Genomic DNA, 12,500 nt, shown 5'->3' on the forward strand with positions numbered 1-12,500 from the left:
GTCCAATTTCAATCTTACACCGGAAATCATCCATTGATTTCCAATCATATTTCGCTGCTGTCAGAACAAAACCTCATATCTCCAAAATACTAAAAACGTACTGTACTTTTAACGTAAGTCAGTGGAGCCAGACGTCTTTCCCAGTCACTTTGGGCTGTTTGTTTTCGGTCCATCCTTCGTGAAATTTACACACAATGTAAAGGACAACATGCATATTTAAACTGTCAAAAACTGAAAATCAGCGCTTTATATCATATTTCCTGAAGATCTGAAGAAAAGCGCACGATGAGTCCACGGTGTCTTTCGGTTTTCAGGGATTTTCTCATTTAGCTCATGATTTCATATGAAGCTTTTAGCTGACCTCACTTTATTCTTATATAACTGTGATACAAAATACAATACAGGTCAATTAAATGACATATTTTAGTGGACGTTCCGTGATTGACAGCATGTGGTTCGATGCTCCTGCAGCAGCTGTTTTTTAAAAGGCATTTTTTATTAAAACGTCTCTGGTGTTTCCTTTATTATACTCCTATGCACTCCTATGGAGAGACAGAACACGGACGTTTCTGTGGAACGATTCATATATATATATATATATACACACACACACGAGTGCAGTTTACCAGAGACCTTATGAATGTGGAGATGGTCACTAGTTAATATGAATGGGACGCTCGTAACTGTTTAACATATTGTCTTTTCGGAGAAAAATTCCTTCAAGAAAAAGAGTGAATGAGCTTTCTGGTGATGCCGCAAAGTGGAGGAGGGCCAATGACTGTGGTGCAAGCAGGAAAAGCCCCCTCGTAGTGGAGATCTGCGAACAACCCAGAAAAATCATGATTTTTAGGGTATCATTGAGTCAAACGCTGTGAACTGTTTATGAGGTTTTTGTCTGATTTTACCGGTGATTTCAAATATGTTCTTAAACTGTAACTTAAGCTTCAGTTTTGAGTATTTTGGTTTTACAGCAGATCACATACAGTGTAAATTGGCTGATCCCGCTGACCGTCTTCATGAGCACTTGATGAAGCTGCCCGTGTGACTTAATGATACAGTCCGTGGAGGATGATGCCGTATCTACAGTAGCGCAGCGTCGCTGGGGCTGCAGACATGGCGAAGAAGCAATTAAAGCATCATCTGACCCCTAAATGCCTCGCCCTCTTGTGCACGCGCTGAATTCCGCAGGATTTATGCCGCATGTCTGTGACCCAAGCCCTAAAATTAACCCGTGTCCTAAATATTGTCTTTTCTGCTCTGCTGTCTTTTTCACGCACACTCGGATTAGCGATCTGTTCCTCACATTCCAGTCGGAATTGGCTTCTAGTCTAGCTTTAAATTGGGTGAGGCGTGTTGTGGCATTAGATTCAGGCATTAGAACGGAGATGAGCACCCCGTTCAAGCTCCGCCCACAACTACGCTCGGTTTGAAGTTTGCACACTTTACAGAATGATGGTGAGAATCTCCGAGAAGAAAAGCTCAATCCTATGAAATTTGCATATATAAGAGAAAATGGACCGTGTTTGTGGCGATGATGACACTCACCATACTGTACATGCAACGTGTGTCTCAGTCATACAACCTAATGAAAAACCCTAAGATCTATTCTGACAGTGTGATCTTTCACACGGATGAACATTTCTCATTTGAATAATATGATTTCTCATCGCCCTGTTATGGGTCACTTTATCACTTTTATCTGTGAGTATTTAAAAATTACAGCCAATCATCTTCACTGGAACAACCGTCACTCGATTTCCAACGATTACTCTTGAATTATTTGTGTACAAGACAGATGGATATATGAACAGAGCGGAGGGCACGTGGGTAAATACATGGACAGATATACATCGTTACTGTTGGAACAAAACCTTTAATCTCCATTTGTGCCATTTTTCAGTTTTTGAGGTTTTGTTCCAACAACAGCGACATTTTATACATATATATATATATAATATTTATTATTAATGGATAAATGATAAATGGTTAGATAGATAAATCAGTGGATGGATGCTTAAATTAATGGGTCGATACATTAATGGATAGATGGATGGATATACAAATAAATGAACAGATTAATGGATGGATGGATAGATGATTGATAGACGGATGAATAGCAAAATGATAGATAAATCAGTTGATGAATAGATACATAAATGGGTGGTTAGATAAATAACTATACAATAAATAAATATGATGTATGGATGGATAAATTAAAAATGAATAGATGGATGAGTGTATGGATGTATAGATGAGTTGATTGATGGACATAAATGGGTAGATAGATGGATAGATAGATGATATATGGATGGATGGACGAATGGATAGATAGATGGATGGTTGAATGGATGGATAAATCAGTTGATGGATAGATGGATGTATATGTAAATAAATACATGGATGGATGGATAGCAGCATAGATGGATAAATATCCAAGTAAATGAATAGATGGATGGATGGATGGATGGATGGATGGATGGATATTGGGATACCATAGCAATGGCCTAGCAACATCTAAGCAACTACCCAGAATACCACTACAACGGCCTTGTAACACCTTAGGAACCAAGTTTGATTCCATAGCAACAATCTGGGAACACCCTAGCAACCACTTGAAACTCTATAGCAACTAGATGGATCGATAAAAAATAAAAAGGTAGAAAGACTTTCAGTCCTTTTGTTAATAGGACACTACAGAGTTCCAGCAACAACAGAACGGGACACGTCACATACACTGAGGATTGGAACTGATGTTGGAACATTGCTGTGAGGGTTTGATGGAGTATTAGTGAGGTCAGGTACTGATGTTGGAACATTGCTGTGAGGATTTGATGGAGCATTAGTGAGGTCAGGTACTGATGTTGGAACATTGCTGTGAGGATTTGATGGAGCATTAGTGAGGTCAGGTACTGATGTTGGAACGTTGCTGTGAGGATTTGATGGAGCATCAGTGAGGTCAGGTACTGATGTTGGAACATTGCTGTGAGGATTTGATGGAGCATTAGTGAGGTCAGGTACTGATGTTGGAACGTTGCTGTGAGGATTTGATGGAGCATCACTGAGGTCAGGTACTGATGTTGGAACGTTGCTGTGAGGATTTGATGGAGCATTAGTGAGGTCAGGTACTGTTGGATGGTCAGCTCTGGATCGCTCCAGCTCATCCCAAAGCTATTGGATGGAGCTCCATCACTTCAGAGAACACTGCTCCACAGCCCAATGCTGGGGGGCTTTATACCACCTCTAGCCCACGCTTAACATTGGGCATGGACACCATGTGCAGCTGCTCCAGAGCATCCATTCTGTCCCTTTCAGTAATATGGATAGTGAATGATGACATATGAAGTACCTGAGGCCTCAAACCCCTGCTGTCTCCTCTCTGCTGCTAAACTGCTAAGCCGAACTCATTGTTTTACCTGCAAATCAATATTTAATCTTTTCTCTTAATCCCCATAAAGGTGGGATCACATGAGGAGTTCTGTTTTGGCGTTTTGGGCCAGCAGCATTCTGACCCCGGGCCACACTTAACCATGTCCGTCTCACGGCTCATTTCACGCCGTTTAACCTGCTGGGGAAAAGCTCATCCCACACGCAGCTGAGAGCAGTGAATGGTGGATTATACAAAACTTTAATCCGAGCGTAAGTGCTAACAGTAATTACACCACAGCGCTCAGCCTGTTCTCACAGTTTCCCTTCACTCAGAAATGTCCATACACTTCCTTTGGTCCACATTTCCACTGTCAAAACAACTTTCCAAAACTTGCCATTCCTGCTCTCGCAACATTTATCCATGTTTTCTGTCAGCGCCCTTCAGCGAGACATCTCTGGGAAACAGCCGCTTCCTTGCTTGTTGTTCTTTCAGAAGCAGATCTTCCTCCAGCTTTGTTTCTGCTCTGACAGATTTTAATACTTGTTCTCTTTTGACCCAATTAAAGGAAAATAGCAGTGGCTTTTCTGACGCTCAGGAACGCAGTTTTGGTCACACTTCATTTGCATGGTCCTCTATACACTCTCAGGAATAAGCGTAGTAATCTGTCACTGGGGCAGGATCCCTCGTGTCACTGGAGTGGAACCCTCAAGGCTCCATCTCAGTACCTTTAGACGGGGAACATAACTGAACCATAATCCACTGAAATGATCTGTTCTAAGCTGGACTGACTCCACTCGCCTCGCCTCGCCTCCAGGCTTTTACTCTACTGCTCTGTTTTAAATCATTCGGTTATGAAAAGGAACAAATACCAACTTTTCACCTGGAGGAACTGATTTAAGCTCCACAACCAGACCTTAAAACCACTGCTGGAGGTTTGAGGGAACATTTACACTGTTTGTACCTGGATGAACGGAAAACGTACCTGAACAGAACCTTCATTAATAACCGTGTCAGATGATCTACTTACCGCTGTTGTTGGAACAAAACCTCGTATCTCCAAAAATGGTAACTTTACAGGAGAAGGAAAAAACCTACTTCACTTTTAGTGTAAGTTAATGGAACCAGACGTCTTTCCAAGTCATGTTGGCGCCGTTTCTTTTGGTCCATTCATCATTCAGCGCATCTTCAATTTATGTCAAAAACTCAAACATGGAGAAACGAAGACACATTAACAAACCGTTCTGGTGACACTCTGTTGACTATCGACAACATTATGGTTAGGGTTAGGTTTAAAGGTTTAAGTTCAAATTAGGCTTAGGCTTGGTTTATGTTTATAATATAATCTTTGAACTTGAAGCTCGGTTGCATTTCATTGATATTTAGTTGAATGTTAGCTAAGAAGAAACTGCAAAGCGCCTCCAGTGGAGCATCCAAATACAGTGGTACTGCAGTTTTGAAATGTTCTGCAGAACTGAGCACTTAAGATCCACATGCTTGCTCTATTTCATGGATGTCCTGGTTCTGAAGCGGCCACTGCTGGACTGTGTAGAGCAAAGAAGCCCAGGACAGCCAGGACCTCGTCTAACTGAGTTTATTTTAATCAGCTGTGTGACTTTGCGTATGCCTGTTCGTTTGTTGGATTATCTGTTTTTGTGCTGGAAATGTTTCATAAAAATATGTTCACAAAACTTTTTAAACCTTTTGTTTATTTTCTTCATAATATAGAAAAGTCAGCTGCAACTGTGTGAAAGCTTCATGAGGAATGGACTGATAGAAATACCCCAAAATCACTTCGAATAAAATGTTTCTGAAGTTTCTAAGTTGCACTGAAATTTAAGAGCCCTGTCCTGTGAAGTTTGTGCAGATGGTTTTGTTCTGTGAGCACAAAGCTGAAGAAATTTGACAAAACAGTTAAACCCTGTAGCTAAAAAGTGAGGTTTACATGGCTTTATTCATCACTAAATACAGTCTTTTGGTCACACAGCGCTGCTGGCTTTTACAGGCCCCCACTGTAAATGACACCGTGGTCTCAGAGGAATAACACCCCTCCCTTCACACCCCCTGTGTTAAATGATTGATTGATTAATTGATTGATTTTTCATTCTCTTTCTATGTTGCAGGACGATGAAGGTCAGACTCCGCTGCACTATGGTAAGAAGCCTTTATTATCCATATATATATTTTTGGTAACACTTTCTATGAAAGTCACATTTGTAAGCATCTATAAACACATTTATAACATGTTATAACGCATTCATAAGGCATTATAAACATGGTTATAAATATTTGTAAAAATGAATTACACTGAATAGTCATGTTTATTATGCATTATGGATTGTTAACATAATGCATTCTAAGTAGTGTTAATAACATGTTATACTGTCAGTGCCAATCAAGTCAGTCCCAGCTTGGAGAGCGTGAAGTAAAGACAAAAGTGTGAAGTTTATTTACACCCTGAGTTTTCCAGCATTATATTTCTCAGTGCTGGTGCTGTTAGACCTGCATCTTCAGGGCTTTAGACCTGAATATTCAGATGCTCAAAACTGTATAATATTGGATCTGCAGTGTTAAGTGAGTGCCAGGCTAACGGTGGTGCACATTAACAGTGGTGAACATTGACTTCCCCACATTGGGTGAAACTCTGAGGGCAGCTCTAGTTTAAACTCTGACATCTGAAGCCTGTAATGAGCTTTATTGTGTTTTAGTGTTTCAGTAAATCCTTCAGTAAATACTTCACTCTTAACCCTGGAGGAGGCTTTAGTACAGAATGCTTCACTTTACTTAGAGCAGACTAATACAGCTTATGAGCTCTTATAATGTGTTATAAACAGTAATTATAATGCATTGTGTTAACAATTCATAATGCATAATAAGCAAGACTATAACAAGTAGTGCATTTTTATAAATATTTATAGCCATGTTTATTATGCCTTATGAATGCACTATAACATGTTATGAATGTTTATGTGTGACTTTTATAAGTGTTAGCAATTTTTTTTTTTTTTTTACAGTAAAACTTTCATGCAACTTTAGTAGCTTGAAACTTGCATCAAACTAAGTTTTGTTCATGTACTGCTTCCTGCTGTTACCCTGAAACGTAAACTCTGCAACTGCAACTCAGCTTTCTGACACAAGTAATGTACCATGTCATAACGGTAAAGGATCCCAGCTGCCACTGCACTGCAGGCCTCTGAGGTTGTGTCATCATTTTGTAGTTCTCTGTTAACATCCGGATGATTTTTCAGCGCTTTTGGTTCCTGAGGTAAACTAAAAGGTTCCAAAGCTGTTGTGTTCCATCCTAGTTCCTTTGACCCTGAGTGTCACTGTATCCTCTGAATTATGAGGCTGGTAAAAGGTGAAATATGAACACTGCTACTTGCTGAGCACTAATTCACATCGTAAGACTGGCAGCCTAACCGAAATACCCAGCAGGCTTTGTCCAGTAACGTGGCTTTGTCCAGTGTGGGCTCCAGTTTGAGGAGCTGGTGGTATTATTGTGTATATATATATATATATATATATATATATACTGCAGCCCAGTCCCATTTCTTCTTTTTACCCCTACCCCCTTGTTTTCGAGTGTCACCCTAACCCCTTGTTCCTGAGCTACAGGGCAGTGGTTGAGATCTTCTCTCTGAAATGAGGCCCTCTAATAAAAGAGCACCAGTTCATTAACAGCTACCAGCACTGCTCTGTAGGCGACCCTGCCCGTCTGCAGGGACAGCAGAGGAGGGGAAAGTTCAGCTCCTCACTGCTGGGCTTTAGTTACATTTAGGGATCATACGCCTTCAAAGAGGGGGGCAATTATTTATTACCACCCCCCCTAATTCTTCAGTGATATGAAGCTGAAGTCAGAGATTCTCCAGATTCTTGTTTTCCAATTTTCCCGTTCCACCTTAAATGGAGCTGCACTTCAGATGCCTGAGACGCCAGAATGTAACTGCTGCACCATTTAAGGTGGAACGGGAAAGTTAGCCAGCTAGCTACTGAGACATCAGTACTACTAGTGTTTAATGCATGTTGTGAAGAAAAGCACCATAATACACTGAAACATTATACAGTGGTTGTCATTATAATAATGATGTCATTCTAACAGTTCTAATCATTATGACAGAGAAAACTCTCACATGTGTGGGTTTCTTTGGTTTCTTGTTCTCCATCTCGCCGGTTTCTCTTTTTCCTCTGAAAAACCTCCGTTTGGAGGGTCATATAGCCCCAACACTTTACCCCACCCCTCTATCTCAACAAGAATCACCCTGCACCCTGCACCTAGACATGAACGCGCTAAACAGGCGTAGGGCTGAGTGGTAGTGGCAAGAGGGGGGATAGGATGGTAATCAGAATGTATCTGGGTTTTCAGCGTTTTTGTTCACCACAGGGTGCGACAGCTGTTCGAGGTTTCTGAGATGTTTCTTCACATTTTTCCTGTGGAGCTCAGACTGGAGTTCCTGGCCATGACTGCAAAGGTCTGTCTGCTTCAGGCAAAGACATGATCAACTAAACAGAGCTGGAGATTTTCCCATTCACACCAACACCTGCTGCACCAGCAAAACCATCTAAACTATCTCTCTCTCTCTCTGAGTCTCTCTCTCTCTCTCTCTCTCTCTCTCTCTCTGAGTCTCTCTCTCTCTCGCTCTCTGAGTCTCTCTCTCTCTCTCTCTCTCTCTGAGTCTCTCTCTCTCTCTCTCTCTCGCTCTCTGAGTCTCTCTCTCTCTCTCTCTCTCGCTCTCTGAGTCTCTCTCTCTCTCTGTCTCTCTCTCTCTCTCTCTCTCTCTGTGTGTCTCGCTCTCGCTCTCTCTCTCTCTCTCTCTCTGTGTGTCTCTCTCGCTCTCTCTCTCTCTCGCTCTCGCTCTCTGTGTGTGTCTCTCTCTCTCTCTCGCTCTCTCTCTCTCTCTCTCTCTCTCTCTCTCTCTCTCTCTCTCTGTGTCTCTCTCTCTCACTCTCTCTCTTCCTCTCTCTCTCACTCTCTCTCTCTCTCGCTCACTCTCTCTCTGTCTCTCTCTCGCTCTCTCTGTGTGTGTCTCTCTCTCTCTCTCGCTCTCTCTCGCTCTCTCTCTCGCGCTCTCTCTCTCTCTCTCTCTCTCTCTCTCTGAGTCTCTCTCTCTCTCTCTCGCTCACGCTCTCTCTCTCTCTCTGTCTCTCTGTCTCTCTCTCTCGCTCTCTCTCTGTTTATTTCTATATTCTGTACCTCTTTCTCTTCTCCATCCTCTCTCACTCCTCCTTTCTTTCTGGGTTCTCTCTTCCTCACTCTCTCTGTATTTCTCTTTGTCTATATATGTATATATTTCTCTCTATATTTCTATTTTTCTGTTTTCTATCTCTAATTTTCTTTCTTTGTTTCTTTCTCTCTCTTTCACTCTGCCTCTCTCCATCCACCTGTTCTTTCTCTGTCTCTCATTCTCTCCACCCTCCTCCCCCCTCTCTTTCTCTCTCTCTCATTCTATCAGGTGAGTTCCATCCATCATTGTCTCTTTTATCCCCCCTTCATTCCCTCCGTCTGTGTGCATGTGGGTGTGGTGAGGTGAATAGGCTCTGTAATAATCACCAGTTCTCCCAGAGGAAATCAGCTCACTTCTCTGGTCACATGATCAAACACATGGGCCCCCGCCCCCCTCCACCCCCGACCCCGGCGTCCTCAGACTGCGTGCGCTTGTACCATCTGTCCTCAGACTGGACGCGTGGCAGGGTGATCAGCACAGCCCCCTGGGGGTGGTGGGGGTTTGGGGGGGGTCACTAAAGTAATGACGGTGAGAGGGACGGGAAAACAATCCTAAACACTGAGGTGCTGTGTTCGTCCTCTGAGCTGGTCTGGGGGAGTCAGATTAATGAAGAGATTTATAGCACATGATAAAACCCCCAAACCACAAACTTCGGGACCCACTCACACTGCCAGTGACGCTCCTATCTGATATAAGGGATAAGCACCAGGACCGAACTTAAAGTGGATTAAATGGATCGGATATCAGTCAGACGTGACCGATCCACATTCTATACCCCATGTGTCAAACACAAGGCACAATCCGATTCAGCCTGCAAATATATTTAAATTTTCTACTAATATTAGCCCATTTCCTAGTGCGCTACACTACAGTCCCCAGCATGCACTGCAGTGAAATGTGCTCTGACTCTCCTACCCCAACAACAGTCTCTGAGACACTTCAATTCACCAGTCACACATCACCAAACACCCATCCAGATCATTGAATTCAGGTGTTCCAGTCACTTCCATGGCCACAGGTGTATAAAGCCGAGCCCCTAGGCCTGCAGACTGCTTCTACAGACATTAGTGAAAGAATGGGTCGCTCTCAGGAGCTCAGTGAATTCCAGCGTGGTGCCGTGATCGGACGCCACCTGGGCAGCAAGTCCAGTCGTGAAAATTGGGAACGACAGCAACTCAGCCACGAAGTGGTCGGCCACGTAAAATGACAGAGCGGTCAGCGGATGCTGAGGGGCATAGTGCGCAGAGGTCAGCAACTTTCTGAAGAGTCAATCACTACAGACCTCCAAACTTGATGTGGCCTTCAGATCAGCTCAAGAACAGCGTAGAGAGCTTCATGGAATGGGTTTCCATGGCCGAGCAGCTGCATCCAAGCCTTACATCACCAAGCGCAATGCAAAGCGTGGAATGCAGTGGTGTAAAGCGCCGCCACTGGACTCTAGAGCAGTGGAGACGTGTTCTCTGGAGTGACCAATCACGCTTCTCCATCTGGCAATCTGATGGACGAGTCTGGGTTTGGTGGTTGCCAGGAGACGGTACTTGTCTGACTGCATTGTGCCGAGTGTAAAGTTTGGCGGAGGGAGGATCATGGTGTGGGCCTGCACAGAGTCCTTACGTCAACCCGATAGAACACATTTGGGATGAATTAGGGCGGAGACTGTGAGCCAGGCCTTCTCGTCCAACATCGGAAATCAAAAATTCCCATAAACACACTCCTAACCCTTGTGGAAAGCCTTCCCAGAAGAGTTGAAGCTGTTATAGCTGCAAAGGGTGGGCCGACATCATATTAAACCCTATGGATTAAGAATGGGATGTCACTCAACTTCATATGCTTGTGAAGGCAGAAGAGCGAATACTTTTGGAAATCTAGTGTATATTTCAGCTGCAATTCAACCAATATTAACACCTAACATTAGCTCAGAAACTGAGCCCACTGGCAGCAAAGAGAGCATGGCAGGTTTAAGCAAATAGGTAGGTTTAAAAGACTGAACTCCTGAGGACATTTCTGAATATTGAAGTTATTTATGTAATATTTCAAGGTCTAATACAAGTGCTGTTTGTTTTACTTCATTCTTAATTAAGAATGAAATAAAACATTGAAACAGAAGGTCGCTGGTTCGATCCCCTGAGCCGACAGACTGAACTGTCTGTGGTGTCCTTGAGCAAGACACCTAACCCCCAACTGCTCCCTGGGCGCTGTGGATAGGGCTGCCCACCGCTCCGGGCAAGTGTGCTCACTGCCCCCTAGTGTGTGTGTTCACTAGTGCAGGGAGGGGTTCAATGCGGAGGTGAAATCTCCCGATTGTGGGGCTGATAAGGGTCACTTCATCTTCTAAATCTTTAAGTGGTTGAGTTTGACACCCCTGTTCTGTTTGATGGTCGCAGACTTTAAAAATTGTTAGAGTACAATTTTGTAAATCTTCTAGAATAATCTAATGACGGCTGACCCAGACAGCATTTCACAGGCTCCGAACTCTTCTTTAAATTTCCATACAAGAGCCCAAAACCCATTCTCAGCACCACCCTTAAAAAGTCAAGTCAAAGTTTATGTACAGTACGGTGTGAATAAACAAAATTGATAGAATATTAATAATTATATATATATATATATATATATATATATACTTTTTATTGTTTTTCTGTTTATTTGAATTATGAATACGACTTTATTCTAATGTATATTGTGATAAACTCACTGCTGAGGTCAACTGTTTAAAAATTAGCTTAGATGCCTAAAACTTTCTCACAGTGCTGTATTTGACTATAAACTCTGTTGCGCTCTTTACTGCAGGTCTTAGCGCAAAGCATATGAAAAATAAATAAGTAAGGCTGTAAAACTAAAACTCCAGTGTGTTTTTACTGCGGGATGCAGTGATTTGGTCATTTGGTAGAACAGTCCAAATACTAACATTACTCTGACGTTTCGTTGCTTTAGCTGCATTAATAAAGTCAAGATACTTAGTAGCTGTGTTCCAAAGCCGAGGCCGCGGCCAAGGTAGGCTGCATTTCTCAGCCGCTACGCCACAGAAGGCTGTTCCAACGCAAACGCTCCTTCGTATACAGCCTGGAAATGCAGCCAGTGATTTCAGTGACGCATCACGTACCCACAGTTCTCTGCGCCTGACCGACAACAAACCAGCACCACGAGAAATCTGGTTTTAAAATCTGTCGTTTACGTCCTTGAATTCGTCTTCATAACCTTATGCAGTATAAATGATTTATTGAAGCATTCGTCTAAGTATCGGATTTTATTTAGAAGTATTTGTTTATATGTAGTTCATCATACAACGTGAGAACGTCTCCATTTCCATGAAGAGATGAAAAAGCAACAGACTCAGTGCAGTGGCTCCATCTTCTCACCAGTTCCCTTTGTGAGTTTGGCGCTGCTCTGGTGGCGTCACCACGCAGCCTCGTTAGGACTGATCCATTTGTGTGACCAACGGGCTACTAAGCAGGAGACTTCACAGGACAGTCCTACCAAGGACCCACCCACCTCGGCTGCAGCACTTCATTGTATTGCATAGTCTGTATTAAATTACAGGCCAAATAAACCTCTGAGCTGCCCGATCATTCTGGCTACGTTCATTTTACAAGCCTCGTTACTCAGATCCGATCTCTCTGACTCGACGGTTCACACTGGTTTAGGTCAGAGACTCAAATCGGTCATTAATGTGATGAACCGGCTCCTGAAATGAGCTCCTCCTACTCAGCAACGTCACGTGACTGAATCACTGCATCATCAGCACCAACTAACGAGCAGAACGAGCTTCTCTGAGAAGATCATTAACTCTGATCAGCTCTCAGCTTCATCATTAGAGCCAGAGTTTGGTGCTGTTGCCGTGGTAACGCTGAATGATGGCGCAGTGGGACCACATATGAAAGTGGCTCAGGTCGGATTGGAAAAGATCAGATTTG

General features: G+C 43.0%; 1 protein-coding gene across 1 annotated transcript in view; it reads left to right on the top strand.

Moving 5' to 3' along the window:
• acbd6 (acyl-CoA binding domain containing 6) overlaps positions 1–12,500 on the top strand; it is a 74,737-nt gene that overhangs the window by 55,325 nt on the left and 6,912 nt on the right. The window contains exon 7 of the mRNA XM_017686176.2: positions 5,488–5,518. Within this exon, the coding sequence (XP_017541665.1) occupies positions 5,488–5,518 (31 nt within the window). The remainder of the gene's footprint in view (positions 1–5,487; positions 5,519–12,500) is intronic.

Source organism: Pygocentrus nattereri, chromosome 28 (assembly GCF_015220715.1).
Source record: "Pygocentrus nattereri isolate fPygNat1 chromosome 28, fPygNat1.pri, whole genome shotgun sequence".
NCBI classification, from domain to species: domain Eukaryota; kingdom Metazoa; phylum Chordata; class Actinopteri; order Characiformes; family Serrasalmidae; genus Pygocentrus; species Pygocentrus nattereri.